Source organism: Pungitius pungitius, chromosome 4 (genome assembly GCF_949316345.1).
Source record: "Pungitius pungitius chromosome 4, fPunPun2.1, whole genome shotgun sequence".
Classification (NCBI taxonomy): domain Eukaryota; kingdom Metazoa; phylum Chordata; class Actinopteri; order Perciformes; family Gasterosteidae; genus Pungitius; species Pungitius pungitius.
The window spans coordinates 7937278-7963873 of NC_084903.1; the positions used below are offsets into that span (position 1 = coordinate 7937278).

Below are 26596 nucleotides of genomic sequence, written 5' to 3' on the forward strand. Positions count from 1 at the left end.
CGGAAAACCGGAGCAGCCGCTCCAAGTGTTTGTACTGTGTCAGAATAAAACAGGAAGTATCACAATTTAGTCACGTAGCGATTGGCAGTTTATGTATTTTTCAATCCAGATATATCAACACGATGATAAAACATGTGAAAACTGTATAATTATCAAACGCATGTATGATTTAATGCGCATGGCTCTGGAACTTTATTTGCAGATAAATATAGTTCTTGAATTTTACTATTATCAAGCTTTTGTTTCATTTTTATTTAAAATTAGAATTGGTATATATAATATTGAGCGCTATGATTTTATTTATATATATAGTCATAAAATAATTAGGCAAAATATCTCAATGGATCGGATCAAAATTGTTATACAGTCCAAAATCTTTTTAAAGCCGATGAAGAGGAGCAGCTGTAGTTTGATGCTGCTGAATTTTACTGGATTACACTGACAGGTGTGTATCTAATTTCATTTCATATTGGATGGAAGAAACACAAAACGTTACTGAGGTGAACGTTTAATTTAGGACTTTTGTATTACACCACACTGCATTAGCTTTATAATGGTTTCATAAAGGAGGACGTTGGTTTCAGTAACAATTAAACAGTAAATATTTTACTGGATAGTAACACTACAGTTTGTATTCTTGTTACTCTAGCATCAAGAGGCTGATAATCAGTGTGGTGTCCTCGTACAGTTAAATACACAAACATCACTAGAAATTAAATTGACAATGTACCTCAACTTCTTCTGTATCTTTACATTAATAGTGATTAACCTCATAGTATTGTATGTACAGTATATAATATAGTGATCAATGAGGCTACATACCTAAGATAGATGACATGATCATTAGTGACTAACATAGTATTTAATATCTATGATGCAGGGACAGAGGTGGGACCAAGTCATTATTATGCATGTCAGAAGTAAGTCTCAAGTCGTTGCCCTCGAGTCCCGAGTGAAGTCGAGTCAAGTCCCAAGTCGAATAAAAAGTCAAAGCCAACCAGTCTCAAGATGAGTCCAAAGTCTTACCATTTAAATTTCGAGTCATTTCAAGTCCTCTTATTATAGTGCGGACTGGGAACCCTGGGTGATGGTGCGCTGCCTCACAGACCTAGACTACGTAGGGATGGGTAATGGTGGATCAACTGTCACTGTGTTATAGTACTGTAACGCTCACCCCAATGCTGCAGCGTAAATAAGGAGGCGATGACTGGCTTGCAACTCCGGTGCATTTATTTATATAAAACAACTCAACTTCGGTCACTGTTGGCCGTCACCACGCGGAACGAACACTTCCGCATACACGGCCCCCCAAAACTCGGGTTGTCTCGCGTAACTACAGCTGGTAACAGAGCATAACGTGCATGCAACATCTGCATAACTGATTAACTAATAACATTAACTCAGCTCATTACAGTACTTTAAAACGGACGTTGACATAATGTTGGCGAGGATTTCCATCGGAGTCTGAATCCGGGTTCAAACATTTTTGTAACCATGAACGAGCTGTCTCGTTGATACGGTCAAATGGACTGCAGTGATTGGATGTCGTTCAGGCAGCGCTCTCTGCATACAGGTGGCGCACATTTTTGACAGATGCAGATAAACAGAGCGGCGCGGCCGTGTGAAAATGTTATCCCCAGTTTTCATGCGAAGTAGCAAGTCTTCTCGGGTCAAAAGGCTCGAGTCCAAGTGAAGTCACGAGTCATCGATGTTAAAGTCCAAGTCGAGTTGCAAGTCTTTGTACGTTTTGTCGAGTCGAGTCTCAAGTCATCAAATTCATGAGTCCAAGTCACATGACTCGAGTCCACACCTCTGTGCAGGGATCAATGGTGCGACAGTTGTATTTACATTTTCAAACATATGCAAGCAGTTAACCAGATATTAAATATCACAAAGAGAAATTAGTCATTAGTGGAATTATTTTTATTTATTATTATGTTGTCTTCACTACGGTGTAGCAACCGCAGCTATTCAACTAGCTAAACTCTTTCTGCAAATGACGAGTTGAGTCGTAGTAAGCTTCTCAAGCTGTTTACTGTGGCTCTTTATATCATGTCACAGACAGAAGAGTGAAAACTGTAACAAACACAAGATACAAAATTGTTTAGTCCTACGTAAACATATGTGAATAAAACGTTTTTTAATTACAGTCATCAAATCTCCTTTTACTGTAAATATGCATCTTAACATTAACCTTATAATTAAAACAATGAAGTTATCAACTTACGACATTGCCTCTGCAGCATTTACGATGTAGATTGCAATGGATGACGAAAGCATGTTGATGGATTCCACCATTTTCCTCTAACCACTAACAGGAAACTAACGCCTGGAACTCCTAAGGCAGGAAACCATTTCAAAATAAAAGCTTGTACAAAGTAAAAGCCTAATGCCTAAAAGGCAACACACTCCCCGCCTGGCCTCAGTGAGGTCACTAGTACTACTAAACTAGGAAATGAGTTTCAGTACATCAGTCCTTAACTAAAAGTAAGATCACCTCGGAGACTGGCCTGAGGAAAGTCTTTGAAGATCCCTGAACTGTGGTCCTTAGTTCCACTTTCCTCACTCTCCCATCTTTTCCAGGAAAGGTCTTTGTGATTATAGCCGTTGGCCAGTGGTTACGGGCTACTTGAGTGTCTTTAAGAAGGACAATGTCTCCCTCCTGAAGGTTTCGGTAAGACTTGTGCCATTTCTTCCTGCGAAGCAAGGTGGGCAAGTACTCACGACTCCAACGTTTCCAGAACCTGTTGGCCAGCGCTTGAACTTGTCTCCATTGCTTGGTGAGGAGGTCTTTGTCTGTGAAATCCCCGGGTGGGGAAGGGACTCCCCCTTTCTGAGTTAGGAGCATTGATGGCGACAAGATCAATGGATCCTCGGGATCGTTTGAAACTGGGATTAGTGGCCTCGCGTTTAGGATTGCTGTGACTTCTGCCATTAGTGTACACAGGACATCGTGGGTTAAGCGAGTGTGCTGTTCAAGAAGCATTGAATCAAGAATTCTTCGGGCCAAACCGATCAGGCGTTCCCAAGAACCACCCATGTGCGAGGCGTGCGGGGGATTGAACTGCCAAGAACACCCTTCTTGGTTAAGATACTTCTGCACAGTTGTATCTGGTTGGTCTTTGCTCATTCCAAGTTCTTTACAGGCCCCTATGAAGTTTGTGCCGCAATCTGATCGCAGTTGTTTGGCTGGTCCTCTTATTGCAAAGAAACGTCTTAAAGCGTTGATGCAGCCTGATGTGTCCATCGAGTCAATGACCTCGATGTGGACAGCCCTGGAGCTCATGCAGCAGAACATTATGGCCCACCGCTTGCTCTCAGCTTGCCCCCCTCTTGTCCGTCTGGTGCAGACGACCCAAGGTCCGAAGACGTCCAAACCCACGTATGTAAAGGGAGGACAGGTCGTAAGGCGTTCTGGAGGTAAGTCTGCCATGCGTTGTTGCTGGAATTTACCTCTAAGCTTACGACAGGTTACACATTTGTGTAGAATCGAATTGATGATCCTTTTCCCGCCCAAGAGCCAAAATCCCGCTGCCCTGACAGCACCTTCCGTCAGGTGACGACCTTGATGTTTGACCTCAGCGTGGTGGTATCTGGCGAGTAGCAAGGAAACGTGGTTGTCTTTGGGGAGGATAACCGGGTTCTTTTCTCCAATGTTCAGGTTAGCATTCTTCAGCCGGCCTCCAAGGCAGATAAGATTGTTCTGCAACATTGGGCTAAGCCGATGAAGGCTGCTGTTCAAGGGGACTGGCCTAGATGTCTCCAAAGCTTCAAATTCTTTTTTGAACGCTTCCTTCTGAACAGCTCTGATGATGACCTCCTTCGCTTGACATAGTTCGTCTGGGGTGCGAGACAGATCGCACTTATGCCATCCCTTACATTTGTCACTCCAGTTGGATAGTTTTTGACACCTTGCGATATGTATTAGGAGTGCAACGGCTCGAACAAGGGTCTTGAAGCTGGAGAACCTTTGAAAGCGTTCTGAGCTGAGTCCTTTCTCTTCGAGCTTTGTGGCATAGCTCCTTACTTCTGGACGGATCTCTACATCCATATCTGGTTTGATGAGATCGAATGTCTTTACTGGTTCTGGTTTGTCGGGAGTTTTGTAGAGGAAGTTGGGCCCTGTGAACCACGTTGTTTCTGGCAGACGTGAAGCAGGAACTGACCGCGATGCATGGTCAGCAGGATTTTCCTCTGTGTGCACATAGTGCCATTGTTCGGGTTTCGTGGATTGGCGAATACGCTGAACTCTATTATGCACGTAGACATGGAAACGTTTGCTTTCGTTGTAGATATAGCCAAGAACAACCTTGCTGTCGCTGTAGAACTTGGTTGAATCCAGCTTAACATCCAGTTCATCCTGAATTAGCTCTGCCATTTCCACGGCCAAGACGGCTGCACATAGCTCGAGTCTTGGGATGGTTGGTTCAGACTGAGGTGCCAGTTTTGACTTTCCCATAACAAATCCAATCTGAATTTGTTTGTCTTCTTGTATGGCCTTCAAGTATGCCACAGCGCCAATGGCTTTAGTGGATGCATCAGAGAACACGCAGAGCTCAGTTCTCACCGCTTTAGCTAGAGAGACTGCTGTGTATGTCCTTGGTATGTGAAGGAGCTTGAGGTCTTGGAGTGAGTCTCTCCAGGCCTCCCACTTTCTCAATTTGTCTGCAGGTAGCGGTGCATCCCAACCAGAAAGTTCGACTGTGAGTTCCCTGAGAAGGGCTCTTCCTTGAGTAGTGACCGGGGCCACGAACCCAAAAGGGTCAAAAACACTGTTTACCGTGGAGAGGACTCCACGGCGAGTAAATGGCTTCATATCAGTTGAAGCAGAGAAGGTGAACGTGTCCCTGGTTATCTCCCATAGAAGACCCAGGCTCCGTTGAGTGTGTGCAGCTTCCCCGCTGAGGTCGACATCCTTTGAGGCCCCTATACGGTCTTCTGGTGGGAAAGCTTGCAAGACTTCTTTACTGTTTGAGGCAAACTTGTGAAGGCGGAGGTTAGACTCGGCAAGTGAAGTCTGGGTTCGGCGCAGTAAGTCGATGGCTTCCGCATCCGTTGGCATAGAACAAAGGCCATCGTCGACGTAGAAGTGACGCATAACAAAGTTGACTGTGTCTTCCCCATGTTTTTGGGAACCCTCTCTGATAGCTCGTCTAAGCCCGTAAATAGCTATTGCGGGAGACGGGCTGTTGCCGAAGACATGAACCTTCATTCTGAAGTCTATGACGTCTTTGGTCACATCGTTGTCCCTGTACCAAAGAAATCTGAGGTAGTTCCTGTGATCTTCTCGTACCACAAAGCAGTGAAACATCTGCTGTATGTCCGCTAGGACAGCAACCTTTTCCTTCCGAAACCGCAACAGAACTCCAAGAAGTGAGTTGTTCAGGTCTGGGCCTGTGAGGAGCACATCATTGAGGGAAACCCCGGCATGTTTAGCACTTGAGTCGAAAACCACTCTGATTTGACCTGGCTTTTGTGGATGGAACACACCAAAGGTCGGCAGGTACCAACATTCTTCGTCTTCTGCCAGAGGTGGTGCGACTTCGGCGTGGTCGTTCTCCAATATTTTTCCCATGAAGGCCACAAACTGCTGTTGCAAATCTGGCTTCCTACTCAGGCTTCGTTGAAGTGATCCAAAGCGCTGCACTGCCTGTTCCCGGTTGTTAGGTAAGTATTGTCTTGGTTGTCGGAATGGGAGTGGAGCTACCCAACTTTGTGACTCATTCCTGAAGACCTCTTCGTCCATAAGCTTCAAGAAAACCTTGTCTTCAAATGAGGGTGCCAACCTGTTGTCGTTTTCTGTGTGATTGAAAACAGTTTGTCCCAACACTTCTCCTGTAACCTTACTGGAGGTGTGTCTTGTCTCCCTGCTACAAGGAACCGTTTCTTTGACTCGTAGAAAACTGGTGCAAGGTGGAAGGAGCGATAGGCGGCCATTGTCGAGCACAGCTGTCTTGAAGGTGCTAACTGTAGGCTTGTGTGCATTCCCCAAGCAGACTTCTCCTACTAGCACCCAGCCCAGATCTAGGCGTTGGGCAAATGGGGCATTGTGTGGACCATTGATTTGTTCCCGTACCTTGTGAACTCTAATGATATCTCTGCCGAGTAACAGGAGAATCTCTGCTGTGGGGTCAACTTCTGGAATGTGTTCTGCTACCTTGCGAAGGTGAGGGTGACATAGAGCTGCGTTTGGCGTTGGGATTTCTGACCGATTGTCAAGAATGTCGTTGCACTCGATGAGGGGTGGTAGAGGGATTGTGACCCTGCTGTCGAGTGACTCCACCACAAACTCTTCAGCCCTACGTCCGGATGTTTCTGTTGTGCCGGAACACGTCCTCAAAGAATAGGAATATGGTTCGCACTTGATGTCGAAGAGCTCGAAGAAAGTAGACCTTGCTAACGATCGGTTGCTTTGGTCGTCCAATATGGCGTAGGCCTTGATGGCTTTGTCTGGTTGACGTTTGTGGTATACTTTCACTAAGCAAATCTTGGAACATGACTTGCCGACTTGTCGTGCTCCACAAACTTCGGTACAGCTTGCGCTGACGACGGCTTTAGTGTCACTGCTCTCTTCTCTCTCCCCGCCGTTGTGTGGTGAGGTTGAGGGAGCCCCGTCTTGAAGTGCAGGACCCGGATGCATAGCAGCGTCGTGGTAGGTACTATCACACTCTATACACTTGACTGTAGTTGGACAGTCTCTTGCCAAGTGCGTAGTTGAACTGCAGCATTTGAAGCAGATTCCCTTTGCCTTGAGAAAGGTTTTCCTTTCCTCTAGGTGTTTGGCTCTGAAGGCTTTGCATCGTCTGAGTGGGTGGGGTTTACCATGTATTGGACAGGTTTTGTTTGGATCGCCGGTTCCTTTTAGGTCGTTTGAGTGTGTTGAGGCTATATCCGTCTTGTGAACTGATATAGGGGTTTGGTTACTTCTAAAGGAGGGCCTTTCAGGCTTCGCAGCTAAGCCGCTAGTACCTTGAATGGCAAAGCTAGGGTCATTCCTTTTCCGTGCCTCGTGGTGTACAAAACTTGCAAAGAACTCGAATGGGGGAAATCGTCCATTATTTTCATCCTTGTGCTTTGAACCGGCGGATACCCATCTTTCTTGAAGACCATAAGGCAGTTTTGCAACTATGGGTTCGATCCCTCTTGCGGTGTCCAGGTAAGACAGGCCTGGGAGGTAGCCGTCCTCCTTGGCTCCCTGCACCTCCATTAACAGGTTGGCTAGTTCTCGTAGCTTTGTGTGTTCTTTCCCTGAAAGCCTTGGGAAATGATCGAGCCGGTTGAAAAGGGACCTTTCGATGACTTCGGGTGCTGCATAACATTCCTGGAGACGTTCCCAGGCCCTTCTGAGTGCTACGACAGGATTCGTCGCGTGCACTGAACGGAGACGTCTGACTTGGTCGCTGGATTCTCTACCGAGCCACTTAGTCATTAAGTCTAGCTCCTCCGTGGCTGTGAGGCCTAGCCCTTGAGTGGCGTTTATGTATGATGAATGCCAAGCTCGATAGTTTTCTGGGTTATCATCAAATTTATATAAACTTGAACTCACCAGGTCGCGACGAGCCAAGAACTGTGCTAGATGTTCGGCTCCGGGTGCACCATGGCTAGCTGTTGATATGAAGTGTGGAAGGGAAGGCTGAGGAGGGTTGTTTGAGTATGCGTTACGCATGTTTATGTTTGTCTGATGGTCAGTCTCCTTTCGTGGGACTTGCCTTTCCACTTTAATAGCTGAAGGTGTTTGCACATTTTCCGAGCCATAGTTTGCTAATGCAGGGTTGGTAATATTTTTTGCATATGACGGTTCTTTAGGACTAACAGGCGGCTGCCATGTTGGAGAGAAAGGATTGGAAGAATATCCTTGATGGGTTTCATCTGTCGGAAGCTGAGATACTTGGGAACTAGCATTCATGGCTGCTTGTCTTAGTGACCTGGTACGTGGATGGGTTTCACCTGAGTGTAGCTCGTATTGAGACTGGACATATTCACTTGTACGCTCCAGTTTGTCCTTCTCTGATGGGCCTGCTTCATCCAGTACAACAAAATTGTCCATTGCATCTTCCCACACGGCAGCTTCAGCTTCGGCCGATGCGGCTTCGCGATAACTAGCAAGCGCTTCTAGCTCAGCATCCTTTCTTGCCTTCTCTAGCTGCAATTCGAACTCGATTGCTGCTTTCTCTTTGTAATATTCCGCTTCTTTTTCTGCCTTTTCTTTCTGTAGCTTAGCCTCCGTTGCAGCTCTTTCTAGCTTAGCTTTAGCTTCTTTGTTTGCAAATGTAGCGCGTGCTTTAGCTGCCTCCGCTTTAGCACGAGCACGTGTTACTGAGCCAGCTGATGAAGTTGAAGACCGTGAACTTCTTTTACTGGCCACTGACTCCCTGTCGCTTTGTTTGCTATCCATCTTACCACGATGTACAACGCCAGCTTTCTTTGTCTTTTCACTATGTTGTCTTCACTACGGTGTAGCAACCGCAGCTATTCAACTAGCTAAACTCTTTCTGCAAATGACGAGTTGAGTCGTAGTAAGCTTCTCAAGCTGTTTACTGTGGCTCTTTATATCATGTCACAGACAGAAGAGTGAAAACTGTAACAAACACAAGATACAAAATTGTTTAGTCCTACGTAAACATATGTGAATAAAACGTTTTTTAATTACAGTCATCAAATCTCCTTTTACTGTAAATATGCATCTTAACATTAACCTTATAATTAAAACAATGAAGTTATCAACTTACGACATTGCCTCTGCAGCATTTACGATGTAGATTGCAATGGATGACGAAAGCATGTTGATGGATTCCACCATTTTCCTCTAACCACTAACAGGAAACTAACGCCTGGAACTCCTAAGGCAGGAAACCATTTCAAAATAAAAGCTTGTACAAAGTAAAAGCCTAATGCCTAAAAGGCAACACAATTATTATTGCAGTTCAGAGCATAAGAGTGTCTTGGAAGCTGTGGTCCTGCTGCCGGTTTAGAGTCTCAAAGACGGTCTCCTCGTGTCCTTTAATTAAAACATCGTTAGTTTTAATGCACAACGATAGACAATAACAAGCTGCACTCTGTGGTTACATTTAAATATGAAGTTATGAATCTAAAATCCAACAGAGGTAACGTTACCGGGGAACAACATCAGTCACCACATTTAAAGTTATGAAGACTCAGCCCAGTTATAGTATAGTTATATCTCACGTATCACCGCTACGGAGACGTGAAAACAAGCGGAGCATTTCACAGAAGACTTGCCGAAAACAGGATGCTCTCTCGGGGCTGAGATAAGCTGACCGCCTGGTGCTGGAGGGTCTGACGGTCCGTTAACTACACCTATATATAGTAGTATTTATAAACTTTGACCTACCGTTGGGTTTATTTTCCTCTGTCTTTGTTACCTGTTGCTGAGGTGAAATGCATTCTGGGATATTTGGCTCTCACAAGAGAAGAGACGCGCCTGTTCCGATGCATGCCCGGTAAAATGGGCGGGGCGAGTCAGGATCAGCAGCAAGCACATCTCTGAAAAAGCTGGATAGACCACTTGAACTAAGAAAAATGCAATTAATATTGAGTTAGTGGGTTAATTTAGAGGGTTACAGTAAAGATCATCCAAAACAGGAAACGGCATGCTAGGAAAGGGAGAAGGAGACAGGAGGCTTTGGATGGACGGTAGCATATAGAGCAAAATAACATAACATAGAGCAACATCCCCGTTCCTGATGCAACAGACTTTGCATTGCTAAAACAGCATGCCCGGTAAAATGGGCGAGGCGAGTCACATCCGGATATTATGACCGTTCTCGGCCAGATGCGGACTTTAGAATTGAGGAAGAGTACTCTGGCTGCGACTGATCACGTTTCACAAGTCCACGAGAACAAAGGTCCACACAAGAACAACTATTCAGAAAGAGCCACTGACTGTTAACGGCGGCATAGTGTTACACGTTTTCAGATCATCTTGAGTTTTACATTTGGTCCGTAAGGATTTATCCGTTCCCATAAGGTTTGTATCCTATTCACTTTTGCGATGTGCTGACTTGCAGTTTGCGTTCGCTGATTCAGCTCGTATGCATTTTGGTGACATTTTGACAAAACAAAACTTGTGGTGAAATGTTTCCCACATTTTAACATTTGTTTCCTAAAAAAAAGACAAAACTTGATACATCTTTTATGGCGTTTTCATAATGTTGGTGTTTTGCTTCTAATATTAAAAGTTTGTTCAGAAAAAGCTCTGCCATGATTCATGGTGTCAAAAGCCTTTTTATACATCACCACAATACCATTATAACATACAAAGGATGGATAGTGGAGATTTCTAGTGGTTTTATTTAGGATCAAGGGCTTCTTTATTGTCTTTTTTATTTTACAGGCAAGATGAAATTGGAGGAATACTTTGAAAGAATTGGATTCCACGGATCTTTTGATAAACTGGATCTTGCAACACTGAAGTTGATCCACACACAGCACGTCACGTCCGTCCCATTTGAAAACCTCAGCATTCACTGTGGTGAAAAGAACGTCATGGACCTGGAAGCCACTTTCAACAAGATTGTGAGGCGCCGCCGTGGAGGTTGGTGCCTTGAGAACAACTTCCTGTTTGGCTGGGTGCTGAGAGAAATGGGATACGACACCACGTCGCTGGGCTCCAGAGTTTTCAACAATGTCCTCAATGATTTTGCCCCCCTTGATAATCATTTCATCAACAAGGTTGTCATCGATGGAAAGGCTTACATAACAGATGTCAGCTTCGGCTTGTCTTTCCAATTGTGGGAGCCCCTAGAGCTCGTCTCTGGAATGGACCAACCTCAGGCACCAGGCGTCTTTCGCCTCATGGACCAGGGGGACGTGTGGGTGCTGGAGAAAACTGGTAGAAAGCCAGATGTTCTCAATCCAGAGTTTGCCAAATCAAGTCTGGTGAACAGGAACGAAACCAATCAGATGTACAGCTTCACCTTGGTGCCTCGGGAAGCCGAGCATTTCCTTGAGATAAACCACAAACTCCAGAATGAGACGTCTCTCTTTACCAATAAGTCCATCTGCTCTTTGCAAACACCAACAGGATTCAAAGCCCTGATTGGCTGGACCTACGGGGAGGTCACCTATAAACCCGACGAAGGAGTGGACGTCTTAGACATAAGAAACCTAATGGATGATGAGATAGAAAAAATTCTTCTTGAAAAGTTCAATATAAAGCTGCAGAACAAACTGAAGCCTCTCAACAACAAGTCATACTTCACATTCTGGATTCCTACACAGGTGTGGTTTAAAAATTGATCTGGAAAGATCCCTCAACCTGTGACAATCTACCTGTGCCAACTAGGTAGAGCAGCATGTTGACGAATTCTCTATTTGAAACATGAGCAGTGCTTTAAATGTAATCTAATGTACATCAAAAATGTAATCAGTTTTTTTCTTTTGTTAATGATACAAGCAGATAGGTCATCCTTAAGTAGTTTTTAATGACCAAAAACACATTTCCCTTTTTCTATAGAACCACAATGTGTTGTTTGTCAAAAAAACATACATTTATAAAACTTTGTATATGGACTGGTTTGCTGAAATGTCATCTGTGCTCTGTCTATTCTCTCACTGATTATTATTAAATAATATGCTTGGATGTATATTTTTGTTCTGACACACAATTGAGCTAAAAGATATTCTTGGGCCCCATCAAAATTTAGCTGATAAAAGACTGGGATCTTATGGGAAAATTAGATGAGATTGTCATGTTGTGAATACCATAAACAAATATTTGAAGTTTCGTTTCATGAAGAAAGAGCCTGGATGATGTTCAAGTCAGAGTCAAAAGTTTGGAATGAACCCACTATTGTAAATATTTGTCATTGTTATGTGACATGCGGGAGCAAAGTGCTGTCCCTTTTAAATCATTAAAAGCCTTCAAACTTAATGATTTACCAGGTGACGAAAGTAAAGTCCCCTGAGGGTTTAAAATTTTAATAGATAAAAAAAACAGTTTTCTCACAAAGGATACAATATGGTACAGTTAAACTAAGACTTTATAATCATGAACTGGAAAGAGAACATTTGACAATTTTAGGTATGTGGTTTTAGGTACATGCTGTGCATATTAAAACAATTGATGAGGTGCATCACTTATTTATAATTCATTTACAGTGAATTAGATCCATTCTAGATCATTTTATTTGTGTGGGTTATGGATCAGCAGCAAGCACATCTCTGTAAAAGCTGGATAGGCCACTTGAACTAAGAAAAATGCAGTTAATATTGAGTTAGTGGGTTAATTTAGAGGGTTACAGTAAAGATCATCCAAAACAGGAAACGGAATGCTAGGAAAGGGAGAAGGAGACAGGAGGCTTTGGATGGACGGTAGCATATAGAGCAAAATAACATAACATAGAGCAACATCCCCGTTCCTGATGCAACAGACTTTGCATTGCTAAAACAGCATGCCCGGTAAAATGGGCGAGGCGAGTCACATCCGGGTATTATGACCGTTCTCGGCCAGATGCGGACTTTAGAATTGAGGAAGAGTACTCTGGCTGCGACTGATCACGTTTCACAAGTCCACGAGAACAAAGGTCCACACAAGAACAAATATTCAGAAAGAGCCACTGACTGTTAACGGCGGCATAGTGTTACACGTTTTCAGATCATCTTGAGTTTTACATTTGGTCCGTAAGGATTTATCCGTTCCCATAAGGTTTGTATCCTATTCACTTTTGCGATGTGCTGACTTGCAGTTTGCGTTCGCTGATTCAGCTCGTATGCATTTTGGTGACATTTTGACAAAACAAAACTTGTGGTGAAATGTTTCCCACATTTTAACATTTGTTTCCTAAAAAAAAGACGAAACTTGATACATCTTTTATGGCGTTTTCATAATGTTGGTGTTTTTCTTCTAATGTTAAAAGTTTGTTCAGAAGAAGCTCTGCCATGATTCACAGTGTCAAAAGCCTTTTTATACATCACCACAATACCCTTATAACATACAAAGGATGGATAGTGGAGATTTCTAGTGGTTTTATTTAGGATCAAGGGCTTTTTAGAAATTGATATTCTGTATTGTCTTTTTTGTTTTACAGGCAAGATGAAATTGGAGGAATACTTTGAAAGAATTGGATTCCACGGATCTTTTGATAAACTGGATCTTGCAACACTGAAGTTAATCCACAAACAGCACGTCATGTCCGTCCCATTTGAAAACCTCAGCATTCACTGTGGTGAAAAGAACGTCATGGACCTGGAAGCCACTTTCAACAAGATTGTGAGGCGCCACCGTGGAGGTTGGTGCCTTGAGAACAACTTCCTGTTTGGCTGGGTGCTGAGAGAAATGGGATACGACACCACGTCGCTGGGCTCTAGAGTTTTCAACAATGTCCTCAATGATTTTGCCCCCCTTGACAATCATTTCATCAACAAGGTTGTCATCGATGGAAAGGCTTACATAACAGATGTCAGCTTCGGCTTGTCTTTCCAATTGTGGGAGCCCCTGGAGCTCGTCTCTGGAATGGACCAACCTCAGGCACCAGGTGTCTTTCGCCTCATGGACCAGGGGGACGTGTGGGTGCTGGAGAAAACTGGTAGAAAGCCAGATGTTCTCAATCCAGAGTTTGCCAAATCAAGTCTGGTGAACAGGAACGAAACCAATCAGATGTACAGCTTCACCTTGGTGCCTCGGGAAGCCGAGCATTTCCTTGAGATAAACCACAAACTCCAGAATGAGACGTCACTCTTTACCAATAAGTCCATCTGCTCTTTGCAAACACCAACAGGATTCAAAGCCCTGATTGGCTGGACCTACGGGGAGGTCACCTATAAACCCGACGAAGGAGTGGACGTCTTAGACATAAGAAACCTAATGGATGATGAGATAGAAAAAATTCTTCTTGAAAAGTTCAATATAAAGCTGCAGAACAAACTGAAGCCTCTCAACAACAAGTCATACTTCACATTCTGAATTCCTACACAGGTGTGGTTTAAAAATTGATCTGGAAAGATCCCTCAACCTGTGACAATCTACCTGTGCCATAGGTAGAGCAGCATGTTGACGAATTCTCTATTTGAAACATGAGCAGTGCTTTAAATGTAATCTAATGTACATCAAAAATGTAATCAGTTTTTTTCTTTTGTTAATGATACAAGCAGACAGGTCATCCTTAAGTAGTTTTTAATGACCAAAAACACATTTGAACACATTTCCCTTTTTCTATAGAACCACAATGTGTTGTTTGTCAAAAAAACATACATTTATAAAACTTTGCATATGGACTGATTTGCTGAAATGTCATCCGTGCTCGGTCTATTCTCTCACTGATTATTATTAAATAATATGCATTGAGGTATATTTTTGTTCTGACACTCAAATGAGCTAAAAGATATTCTTGGGCCCCATCAAAGTTTAGCTGATAAAAGAGTGGGATCTTATGGGAAAATTAGATGAGATTGTCATGTTGTGAATACCATAAACAAATATTTGAAGTTTCGTTTCATGAAGAAAGAGCCTGGATGATGTTCAAGTCAGAGTCAAAAGTTTGGAATGAACCCACTATTGTAAATATTTGTCATTGTTATGTGACATGTGGGAGCAAAGTGCTGTCCCTTTTAAATCATTAAAAGCCTTCAAACTTAATGATTTACCAGATGACGAAAGTAAAGTCGTCAGTTTTTTGGGGAGTTTTTCCTGTGCCGATGTGAGGGTTTCGGGACAGAGGATGTTGCATGTGTACAGACTGTAAAGCCCTCTGAGGCAAATTTGTAATTTGCGATTTTGGGCTATACAAAATAAAATGAATTGAATTGAATTAAAGTCTCCTGAGGGTTTAAAATTTTAATAGATAAAAAAAACAGTTTTCTCACAAAGGATACAATATGGTACAGTTAAACTAAGACTTTATAATCATGAACTGGAAAGAGAACATTTGACAATTTTAGGTATGTGGTTTTAGGTACATGCTGTGCATATTAAAACAATTGATGAGGTGCATCACTTATTTATAATTCATTTACAGTGAATTAGATCCATTTTAGATAATTTTATTTATGTGGGTTATGGATCAGCAGCAAGCACATCTCTGAAAAAGCTAGATAGGCCACTTGAACTAAGAAAAATGCAGTTAATATTGAGTTAGTGGGTTAATTTAGAGGGTTACAGTAAAGATCATCCAAAACAGGAAACGGAATGGTAGGAAAGGGAGAAGGAGACAGGAGGCTTTGGATGGACGGTAGCATATAGAGCAAAATAACATAACATAGAGCAACATCCCCGTTACTGATGCAACAGACTTTGCATTGCTAAAACAGCATGCCCGGTAAAATGGGCGAGGCGAGTCACATCCGGGTATTATGACCGTTCGCGGCCAGATACGGACTTTAGAATTGGAACAGTACTTGGGCTGCGACTGATCATGTTTCACGAGTCCACGAGAACAAAAGTCCACACAAGATCACATATTGAGAAAGAGCCACTGACCGTTTTCAGATTATCAACATAGAGCAACAACCCCTGTTCCTGATGCCACAGTAGACTTTAAATTGCTAAAACAGAAAAAACAGGAGAGAGGGAATGTCATTCAAATTTGCATCCAATACGCACACATTGACTCTGGTGGACACAGACTCATCAGAGTCTTGTGAACAAGGTAGTAGTAGCATGTATTGTCCCAGATTTTAATACCAAAATAGGAAGGGAGATCACTGAGGGAATACACCTACACAGGCAATTTGATGGCAATACATCTCTGCAAATACAGGACACAAAACCATTGAATAATTTGTTCAGACTCGTTGACCATTAGCAAGTTAGGAGAAAAGCTATTCTGACAGTAGACCCAATATCCTTATTGAAATTCAACAAATACTGTACAAAATGATGGGACCCCATGGGTACTTGCACATACTCCAGTCAAATGGATTGAAACTGCAAATTGAGCTGCTAAAGAGGCCTAAAAAACAGCCCACCACTGCTACAAACAATTTCAGCGAATCAGAAACTACAAGCAACATTAAACAGAAGTTGAATCAAAGGATGAAGAAGAAACCGAAGACGACTGTTTGTTGTTTGTTCATATTAGTTTTTATTTATACTATAAACAAGTATTTCGCTTCCAGGACTCTGAGGTGGGCTAGTAAGATTGTGGCTGACACCTCTCACCACGGACATATTGTTCGTGCCCCTTCCATCCAGCAGGAAGCTGAGGTCCATCAGGACTAAGACCTCCCTCCACACTAACAGTTTCTTCCCGTCGCCAGTCGGGCTCATCAACAGAGCCCGGGTCCTCTGATTCTGCTTCGCACTCCATACCAGGTGGTGGCGGTAGTGCGTCAATTATTGTCCGCTACCCGCCAACGAACTCCTGCGTCATTTCCGCCACGATAGACCTACGTCAGTTATATCCGCCGTCGCATCAGAACCACGTTGCTTCGTGAACGAGTAGTCGGGTTCTACAAAAGAGCACGTTTGTCTTTATTCGATTCGAATTCTCACTCATCGTCGTTTGGACTCCTGTTCGTTGAAGCTACAACATGTCTGACGAAGGTAAACTGTTCATCGGAGGGCTGAGCTACGAGACCGAAGAGGACTCTCTGGCTGAGGCCTTCGGCAAATATGGAACCATCGAAAAAGTAGATGTGATCCGAGACAAAGAGACGGGCAAATCCCGCGGTTTTGGCTTCGTGAAATTCGACAGCGCAGATGATGCCGCCGAAGCACAACGCGGCATGGACGGCAAAACCCTGGATGGCCGATCAATTCGTGTCGATGAAGCCGGAAAGAGCGGCCGCGCCAGGGGAGGCTTCGGTGGACCACGAGGCGGCGGAGGATTTGGCGGGCGTGGAAGAGGCGGCGGAGACCGCAGCTACGGCGACAGAAGCTACGGCGACAGAAGCTACGGTTCCGAAGGCAGGTTCTCCGGCGGCAACCAGTACAGGAGTAGCGGCGGCAGCGGAGGCGGCGGCGGCGGCAGCGGCGGTGGATACTCGAGCTACCGCGACAACCGGGGCCAGGGCGGATACGACCGCGGCAATTCCTACCGCGATAGCTACGACAGCTACAGCGCTAACGAGTAACCCTCACCCCGATTCAAGATCACCACCTGGCTGGCTCCATTTCTAAGATGCGCTCCTCGAGAAAAAATGTCCACGTGTTATTGCTGAATTTAGTTTTTGTAGTTCTGTTAGTAGCTCAAGCGTCTTATAAAATGTTGCTAGCCATGAGCTAACCAACCCACGTTACAAATTCCAGTTCCGGACTCTTACTTTGCTTGATTTGGCTTCTTTATTCCTCAAAGTCTGTTAACTAAAAGGCATCTGTGTAATCTGATTAGTACTGTAAGTCTTCAAACGAGGACCGAAAGACTGCTCTCCACGTGGCCGCTACCATCGCGCAAGACTTTGTCAAGCACGTTTCCTGATTTTGATTCCTGAGTTTTGTTTTTTAATTTGAAATATCCTATGGGCTTGTTTTTTTCCATTGCTTATTCCCTCTCCGTGGCTTACTTCCTGGCGGGCTTTAAAGTGAGGCAAGAGGCACTGAGTTAATCACTGAGAGACTTGGTGGATTTTTTTTTTTTACTAAACTTAGTCCAGCGGTCCAGAGTGAATTCCTTTCGGACTGAAATACAAAATCGAAGTCTGTCCATGTTCTCTTTTGTGCTTTTCTTACCATCTGCGTTTTAAATCTGTAAAATGGACTAATCTTGCTTAAGTGACCGAAAAATGTAATTTTGTTTTCCCGATGTAATCTCTCAACCTGGAACAGTTTTGTACTATGTTCTTTCTATGATCATTTTTTCCCCTTTGTCAGTTTGGCTTCATGGAGCCTATTAAACAGATTGTGAAAAATTGATGTATTCTCCTTTGCTTTAAGAAAAATAAAAATCCTTATACACCAATTCCACATCTATAATTTTTAAACTGAGTAATTAAAAAACATCTTTTGAATCAGTTTGAGACATCAAAAGGTAGTCTATAAAGTATCATGCTAATCTAATTTTTAGAGTACTGGCCACACTTTTGGCCCTTGAATATCCTTGACCATTACTTGGATGAAGTAAATAAAATAAACATGCTTTTTTTTCTATAAAGCACGTCAAGTATTGTGTAGTTCAACATTGAGTTTTTTTTTAAAAAATGGTCTTATTAATGAACACCTAAATTAAAGTGGAGAAGTCAAACCTTCAAGACATGCCGTTTTTGCAAGGATATAAGTGTTAAAGTACAATCTCCCAGTTGTCCACTTCATTTCACACGGCTATTTCTCTAAATTACAAGACAATGCAAAATCAAGTGACTGCAGTAGCAAGTAGAAAACTCCTCGGTGATTGGTTCCGAATATTTAAAGTTGACTAATCTCATAAACCCAGATTAATTTCCATCTAATTGGTTTTAGAATACTTTAGAACAAATCTTTTGCCAGGTATTATAGCAAACCTTTTTTAATCATTATTGAGAAAATCCATGGAAGACCATGGACATCTTGTGTAGAACAGTTAAGTAGTGTTGATCTTGGAATGCTCTCTGAAAATAATTTTTAAAATAATGGTGGTAGCAACAGCGAAAAGTGTAGAGGTGATTCCATCCCTTCCTGGTGACTTATTATTTTTTAGATGATTTATGACAACTTGAAATTATTATTACGGTAAGTGGTTTGTGAATCACATATGAACTTTATCTCATGTCTTATTCAGTATAAGCTCTCCAAGTATTTAGAATAAGGTCACAAGGCATCCCCGTTGACGTTTTCCACCGGGGTCAAGAATATGAATATGGTAATTTTTGGATGATTCAAATGCATATAATCATACAGTTAACAAAATGTACTATTCAAAGTATTGGTTCTAATTAATTCATTTAATTTTGTATAGCCCAAAATCAAAAATTACAAATTTAACTTGAGAATTTGTACACATTAGATATCGTCTGTCCCAGAACCCTCACATCATCACAGTAAAAAAAACTTATAGAGGCAAAATATGCCATGTGCACAGAATGAACAATGTAAAAGATATGCAATACGTTCATAGTAAGCCAGGTGAAAGCAACCACCATCAGATCTAACCACCTTCATGTGGAGCCACCATCAGAATGCAAGCAAATCTGCAGGGCAAAAGTCTTTCTGATTGAACCTAAGAAATCTATGAACTCTCTGAAATAATGGATGGAAGAAGCACCCCTGGACTGCATAAAATGATCGTCTTAAGTGAAACTGAACTGCATGCCAAGTGTAACCTAAAAAAGAAGAATGTATAAAAAAAATATGGAAAGAAATTTTTTTATTCATTGCCGTTTTCGGAACAGCATTTCTCTACAATTACAATTCCACAAAAACCCTTTAAAACAGGTCTCTGTTAGCTTTTTATAGATCCTCGTCCCCTGAGTTGAAAGCTGAAAGTGCATTACATGTCATTTAGCTGACCCTTTTATCCAAAGCGACTTACAAAAAGTGCATTTCCACATAGATTTTCAAACTCAGAAGAACAAGTAACAAGAAAGTACATTTTCATCAAATAAGCAGTTTCAAAACATGTTATAGAAAAGTGCCATTATATGTCCAATTTTAGTGCTACCATTTGTTAGTGCTACGGTTTGCTAGTGTTTTAATCAAGGTAGGGTGTCATTTGAGGTACAGAGATTATATGATTATTTTCATATGTTACTGGTGTCTCAGTTGTTGGGATTTCCGATCCCTCCCATATGCCTTCATTGTTTGAGATTACAGTGTTTTTTTAACAGTAATTTGCTAACAAGCATTGTTTAATACTCAAACCACATTTTCAAAACTCACGCATTCAGCGACACACAAATGTATACGGACTTAACTGAATAATTGCGTTCAGTCAAAATGCCTTCAATCACCACATCTTTCTAAATCCACAAACACTCATACTCCACAAATTGGAAAAAAATACATTTACAGGATATTTTTCTCATATGCTAACACACTGCTTTCAAAACGGCTAAAAGCACATTCAAATCAGAAAGATTACAAATTTCAAACATTTCTGTAGTAATAATTTTGAAATATAGAAAATCTTAGGAGAAAGTCAAAGAATTATCAGTCCAAGCTAGTAGAATGTGATGGCTTGGAACTGATTTTGTTTTGAACTATGGATCACAGAAGAGGAGTGGTACTAGGGAGAGTGTGTGGAGGACAAAGAAGACCAAGAGCGGTAATGAAATACAGTAAATGTTGTGAACAGGGTCTCACTTTGAGAGGCTGCAGCCAAATCTGCACCGCTCAACAGTGATGTCAATCGGTGGAACAAGACACGTTTGAGACACTGTTTGGCCAAAATGAATCTTGGTAATGCAGACTTTATGACGAGTTTGAAAGTGTGGTTTCACTATTGAACAACGCTTCAAAGCAATTGAAAAAGCTCTTAATCAGGCCCGGTCCTGCTTCTCTGAGGTCAGCGACATGGACGTTGGACGGATCCTTTCTTACTGAAACTAGCTGCTGCTAAAGCGGCACCACAAACTGTGCTGGGTAGAAAACAAGGACTTGACTGACTTCCAGTACAACTTATTTACATCTGCAGAAGTTCTCTGGTGGTTCTGCAGTGGTCGGGTGTATTTGGGATGGAAGGGAGGGTGAGTACAGGGCGTAGTGTCATTCTTTGTGGAGTGGAGGGATTGGAGAGGTGGTGCTCACCCACAGGAGTTTTGGGGCAGGGTGTGGACACGGGGAAGGAGTACAAGTTTCTGGGTGTCTCAATAGATCACAGACTTAACTGGAAGACCAACATCAACACTGTGTACAAGAAACATGTAAATAAAATGGTTAAAACCAATATGTATGATTTGTTGGTTGGTTTGGTTAGCTGTTTGTACTATTAGTTTATTGAATGTAATACTCTTCCATCTTTATGTATGAATTGTGCATTGTTATATTTGTATATGTATTCTACTCTGTTATTTCTTTACCTGTGCGCATATATATATATATGCTTTAGCAAATAGTGGGATAAATGAGATGGATAAAATTAGGATATGGATTTCAATGTCTGGATTGAAGTACGGAAAAAGAAACAAAGAAGAAAGCACGGTCGTGTTTCTGGCGGATATTTGGAAGTGAGGGGCTGATGAGGAGCATTGTTCACAATGAGGGCTGTGGTGGTAAAACAAAACCTTCCCAATATAACAGAGAAAGACCAATGAAGCAAAGAAACCTAAGGAAAGACATCACAGAGTCTCATTTACAGAGTGCCATGCAGTCTGTGGGAGGATGAGCCGACTGCATCTGTTTAGCTTATGAAGAGCAGGAGCCCAGTAGGTGTCGGGTCAGTCGACACTAAGACATCTGGTTAACAATGGAATAGTCAAACATCTGCTCCCCCATTCATCTCCTTCCTGTAGTCAAAGATGAGCAGATCAACCAACACAGATGTGCTAATCAACTCGAGAGGAGCCCCCCGCCCATGTCTGACTTTTATTCATCAAGTTTTAAATTCAGAGTCCTGAAACCTTTCAATTCTTATCTCAAGGCAATAGAGATTGTATTGTTTAAACACTAAGAGGTCCGACAATACAAACAGGAAAATAAGTCTCAATGGAAATTTGCCTTCACAGGGTTTCAAAGTTATTCAATGGGAAATTAAATTAAAGATAATTGGACGGGGCCTCTGAGTTGCGGGTTGAAGGATAAAGTTGACAAAATAATTGTCATGGTGGTTGATAAAGCAAAGATGACAGGACATATGTGTTATACATGGTATCCCAGTGGAGAAAAAGCAAGTATATAAGATGGCAACGTCATTGGAATTAAACATCTGAAAGCAAGAAGTGGGGGAGACACAGTGATGTAACACGTTAATGGTTTGTCCGTGTTGCTGGTTTTCCAAGAGTGTTCCCTGTTAAAGTGACAAATATATAAGGTGCACTGCAACACCGTATGTCCCACCACCTATGAAGTGCTCCGAAGGCCAGAAATATGGACATATTGTTGCAGGGTACAAAGGGGTGTGGAAGATGTGGAAGGGAGCATGAGTCTGGGAAATCCATCCCAGCAGTCAACTGAAAATCTGAATGGACTCAGATGGGAGATGGAAATATATTGCTGGAAAATTGGGAGAGATTTTTATGTAAGCAAAAGGGAGATCTAAGCAGGGTGAAACAATAGTAAAGACTGAAGCAAGGTCTTTAGATATTAGGATTGCTTTATATTAGGATTGCTGTTCAGTTATTTCAGTTCTTTAAGATCGCTATGACAATGTTTTCAATACTTCTAACAAGTTTCCTAAATTCTTAACGCACAAACCCATCCACGACACACAAATTGGCAAAACGGTTAATTTCATGCTCACTAATTGTCACAAAACACAAAAATACATGACGCACATCTCTTTCAAAAGGAAAATTTAGTCAATCATAGCACAATGTCATAAAATCACTAACATCAGATGGAGTTACAGAAACTGCATTCCTGTATACATGTGTCAGGTCTCACAGTATATGGATCGTAGATTGTGTTTGTAATGCAGTTTTCTTTAAGCCTCTCTACATCTTTGTTTTGTTGGGTTTAGCATTTTGTTCTTTTACTGCAAAATTCAGAACAAAAAATGAATGACCCATCTCAGAGTAGCTTTATAGAATGTACAGTTGCTGTATTGAAAAAAAGAAGACAGAAACATACTTGCTGTAATAAAGACTTTATTTGCAACAGGAAAATCACTGCAAGATAGGCAATATAGCTGCCATTTATAGTACTGTATGTGAAAATACTACGTAAATATACAAACTCACATCACACCTGACATCTTTTCTGACAAGGCATCTTGGGAAAAATCTATTGGCATGCCTTATCTTCCTCTCCCTCCTGCAGCCATCTTTCTTACTTTCTTCTTCTTTGCTCTATATTGATCTTTTCCCACACAAGATCAGCCCAAAGAGGTCCTCTTGCAATTGAAAGAACCTCAACACCTACGTGTGGTTCCTAGATTCCTGAATTTGCATAACTTCAATCAGCTGTTCCTCAGTAGCAATCGAATATATTACAAGGGATATATTTGTGTTTCAATTCACAAAATGAACAGTTGCTCAATTTGACTGTAGCCAATAAGTTAGGTTTTGATGATGTTATCTGTTCTGACATACAGTGTGAAAGCATTAGTAAATTGGGAAATAAAAATCAATTGTTTTGTTCTTGTTTGAGCTTGTGTGGAAATGATTAAAGTTTAAATTTGTGTTTACTCTATGCATTTTGTGTCAAATCAACAAGTAATGATGTGTTAATTGTATAGTCAACAGACGGATGTTGTGCTAGCTGTTTTAAGAGAACTTGTTAAAAGTATTGAAAAAATTGTCATACCAATTGCAAAGTAGTGTATGGCAAATATGACAAGAGATTGTTGTCAAATAGAAAATAATGGAAAAGATTTCTTTATGGTTCAGAATAAAAAAACTCAAAATCAATTTGTTGAAGTGCCATGGCTTCCCAAAAATACATTTTGTGATTCAAGGATATGAAAAGGATAGAGAAGGGGCTGTGAGGCACTGCATTTCTTATAAAGAGAGAGCAGCAAATATCTTGTTGTTGAATTGTGGTTACGGGAGGAAGATTTGGTTAGGGGGAATTTCTATAGACCACCTCAAATATTTCGATTAGAAGCTATAGTTGGATTAAACACATCAAGGGTCATCTGGTGTGTTAATGTCAATGCCCTTGATACTCTCTGCAGAGGGGAAGGGGCTGACATAGGAAACCGATTGATAGTGGAGGAAGCAATGGACTCCTTGGGAATGTTTAAATGATGAGAGATTCACAAGGATGTATTGCACCAGAAATCAGCATCAGGGTCCTCTGCTGTTTGCATGTGGGAGGTATGGAATCATGCTCCTGTCGAACGTGATCATCACCCCATTCTCTAAAGAGTAGGTAGCAGGGAGGGTTCATACATTTCAGCAGATAGATAGATAGATAGATAGATAGATAGATAGATAGATAGATAGATAGATAGATAGATAGATAGATAGATAGATAGATAGATAGATAGATAGATAGATAGATAGATAGATAGATAGATAGATAGATAGATAGATAGATAGATAGATAGATAGATAGATAGATAGATAGATAGATAGATAGATAGATAGATAGATAGATTACATTACATTACATGTCATTTAGCTGACGCTTTTTTCAAAAGCGACTTACAATAATTGCATTTCCACATAGAGATACAAACTCTGAAGAACAAGTAACAAGAAAGTACAATTTTCATCAAATAAGCAGTTTCAAACATGTTATAGAAAAGTGCCATTATAAGTACAATTTAAGTGCTACCATTTATAGATAGATAGATAGATACTGGGATTTATCGTATACTAGGTTGTGGTATGTGATTCTAGGATAACTGGGTTTTGAGTTAATTTTTAAGGTACATACAAGAATTACTTTTATTTACAAAGGGTAATACAATCTGCCATTCTTTGGCATTTAATTCCCAACAACAAAAATTAATTACATCATAATATCCGTTCAACACGTACCCTTGATACATAAAAAATAAACATTTGTATTTTATTTTGTACTACATCACAAAACTCAGAATGTACTACATGTTTAGATGAATACAAATAAAATCCTAAAACCATTGATGACAAGCTTAACTGAACTCATGAGCATAATCGCTGAACTGAATGAAAATGGTATCAACAGCAAAACAATGAAAACGGCACCACTTGCTTGCTTGTTAACGAGTCCTACTATGCATACCATACATATGTATAGTTGATCTAAACTGCATGAACTGACCACGAATAAAAACAATGATGAGAGAGACCACCTTGGAAAAGGACATGACTGCAGCGTCTGGCTGGTATCCTCATTCTCTGATGACGAGTGACTGTAAAACCAACACAGTAAAAATGTGCCTCACACATAATAACATGTATGTGTAAAGGGATAATCCACAAACAATATCACTGTTGGCTACCTTCATTTTGGTTATGCTGTAAATTCTGTAATCACACAAGTATTGTGTCTCTTTAGTGTATCACTGTAATTGGTGATTAACCAATTACCTTTATGTTCTATGCTGTTCGCAAGCCAACCGTTCTAGATGAACTCTAGCACTTTAACCAAATTAAACATTACCTTAGATTCTAGCAGTTAAGAAAAAACAAATTCCTGAAGATGTTTTGTCGAAAAAAGTAACTTGATCTCAGTTTCTTGGTTGATCTCCACATGACTGAGCTCAGGAGGATGAACTCAAGCAGTACAAAGTCACCTACAGTCTATCACTTCATTTCACACAAAATGACTTGTAGGCAAAGGCAGTTTGAATAACAAAAATATCCTATTGTAATTGCAGACAGTTATACAATAAACTGTATGATGTGGATGGATTTTGACTTACTGAACTGTAGAGATGCATAATTCAGACAAAATGTATTATGCTGCTAGGTCACAGAAGTCTGTTGTTGTGGTTAAATGGTGGCATTAATGTTAAATAACATAAGAGGGATGAATATTTCACTGTATGTTACAGTTCTTATGAATAACTCTTAATCCACCAAAACATTTACATCAATTCGTTACAGTGTAGATAACATATATTCAATGGCAATGAGAGAATTGGGTTTGACAATCAGACAATTATATGGGGTCCGTGTACCTTTTGATATTCCCTTTTACCGTAATAATCATAAAACGAAAACACTGGTTTCTCCTTTTTCGTTTTTAATCAAAAACGAAATAACGAAAGTCGGCAGTCGTTTTCTCGTGTTTTGTTTACAAGCAAAAAACGAGACAGACTAACAACTTTTTAATCCGTTAATCCCTTTTGTGTTTTTTCCCATAAAACAAAAATACGAAGCGTAGCCGCTAAACCGGAAGTACGCAAATTTTCAGTAAGAATCAACGCAATGGAACGTTTGTATGCTATAAATCCGTGTGCAGTGCCAGCGGTTACCATTTTAACATGAGGAGAAAAGTGAATTAATGGATAAAAATAAATAATCCTGGTCCTGAATGTGTTACACGCAGACTACACGTTGACTACACGCAAATGTATTTTCATTCATCCATGTACACAGCGATACTCATCGTTCGCTGTTTGATAGAATGTAGTTGATTATACAGGTGATAATAGAGCTAATAATATAGTTACTCATATAAGTGCTTTAGTGAATGCACAGCCGAGTCCTTTTAAGGAGACGCAGAGTAAACTTGTTCACATCTCCATCACTAGGTGGCAGAATATTTGTATTTAATCCATATATTTAAATATTGTAGCAACTCTCGCTAATGAAGCTCTGGACAGCGTGTTCTTCTTGAGACGTTATTACGGAAAACAGGCTCCTGTCGCCGTAGCCTACAAAGAACAAAAAACAAACTGCTGTCACTAAAGAACACAAGATCCCGCGTTGTGTCACTGAACCCGCCCCCAAACATCACCACAGCACATCCCATAGGTGGCTCTAGGATGAGTGACATGAAACTTTGTGAGCGCTCACAGAACATGTTAACAGTCCGTTACAATAAGTTATTGATCTTTTATTACAAATGTATTTAATGCTGTTTATTTCATGTTGTTTTAGGGTTCATTTGCAACTATTGTTGTACACATCCTGTTTTATTTATTTCATTAAAAAACCAAACATACCTCTAATTAAGGGACTTTTGGTTTCTTTA

General features: G+C 41.2%; 5 protein-coding genes across 5 annotated transcripts; 3 read left to right on the forward strand and 2 right to left on the reverse strand.

The window, feature by feature from the left end:
- Positions 1 to 1940: 1940 nt before the first annotated feature.
- Positions 1941 to 3852, reverse strand: LOC119206889 (uncharacterized). Its single transcript, XM_037457613.2, has 2 exons — positions 2228 to 3852; positions 1941 to 2076 (listed from the first exon to the last, which is right to left on the reverse strand). The coding sequence occupies exon 1, from the start codon at positions 3710 to 3712 to the stop codon at positions 2471 to 2473; it is 1242 nt and encodes a 413-aa protein (XP_037313510.2). The 5' UTR covers positions 3713 to 3852; the 3' UTR covers positions 1941 to 2076; positions 2228 to 2470.
- Positions 3853 to 6662: 2810 nt separating this feature from the next.
- LOC134102933 (uncharacterized) lies at positions 6663 to 8911 on the reverse strand. The gene is made up of 3 exons (XM_062562007.1): positions 8730 to 8911; positions 7091 to 8578; positions 6663 to 6719 (listed from the first exon to the last, which is right to left on the reverse strand). Exons 2-3 carry the CDS (start codon positions 8393 to 8395, stop codon positions 6663 to 6665), a joined length of 1362 nt encoding a protein of 453 aa, XP_062417991.1. The 5' UTR covers positions 8396 to 8578; positions 8730 to 8911.
- A 450-nt stretch (positions 8912 to 9361) lies between these two features.
- On the forward strand, positions 9362 to 11893 carry LOC119226185 (arylamine N-acetyltransferase, pineal gland isozyme NAT-10-like). Its single transcript, XM_037483798.2, has 2 exons — positions 9362 to 9988; positions 10355 to 11893. The coding sequence occupies exon 2, from the start codon at positions 10360 to 10362 to the stop codon at positions 11257 to 11259; it is 900 nt and encodes a 299-aa protein (XP_037339695.2). The 5' UTR covers positions 9362 to 9988; positions 10355 to 10359; the 3' UTR covers positions 11260 to 11893.
- A 118-nt stretch (positions 11894 to 12011) lies between these two features.
- Positions 12012 to 14762, forward strand: LOC119226194 (arylamine N-acetyltransferase, pineal gland isozyme NAT-10-like). Its single transcript, XM_037483810.2, has 2 exons — positions 12012 to 12667; positions 13050 to 14762. Exon 2 carries the CDS (start codon positions 13055 to 13057, stop codon positions 13922 to 13924), a length of 870 nt encoding a protein of 289 aa, XP_037339707.1. The 5' UTR covers positions 12012 to 12667; positions 13050 to 13054; the 3' UTR covers positions 13925 to 14762.
- Positions 14763 to 16347: 1585 nt separating this feature from the next.
- On the forward strand, positions 16348 to 17807 carry LOC119226228 (cold-inducible RNA-binding protein A-like). The gene has a single exon (XM_037483907.2). The coding sequence runs from the start codon at positions 16489 to 16491 to the stop codon at positions 17029 to 17031; it is 543 nt and encodes a 180-aa protein (XP_037339804.2). The 5' UTR covers positions 16348 to 16488; the 3' UTR covers positions 17032 to 17807.
- Positions 17808 to 26596: the final 8789 nt, after the last annotated feature.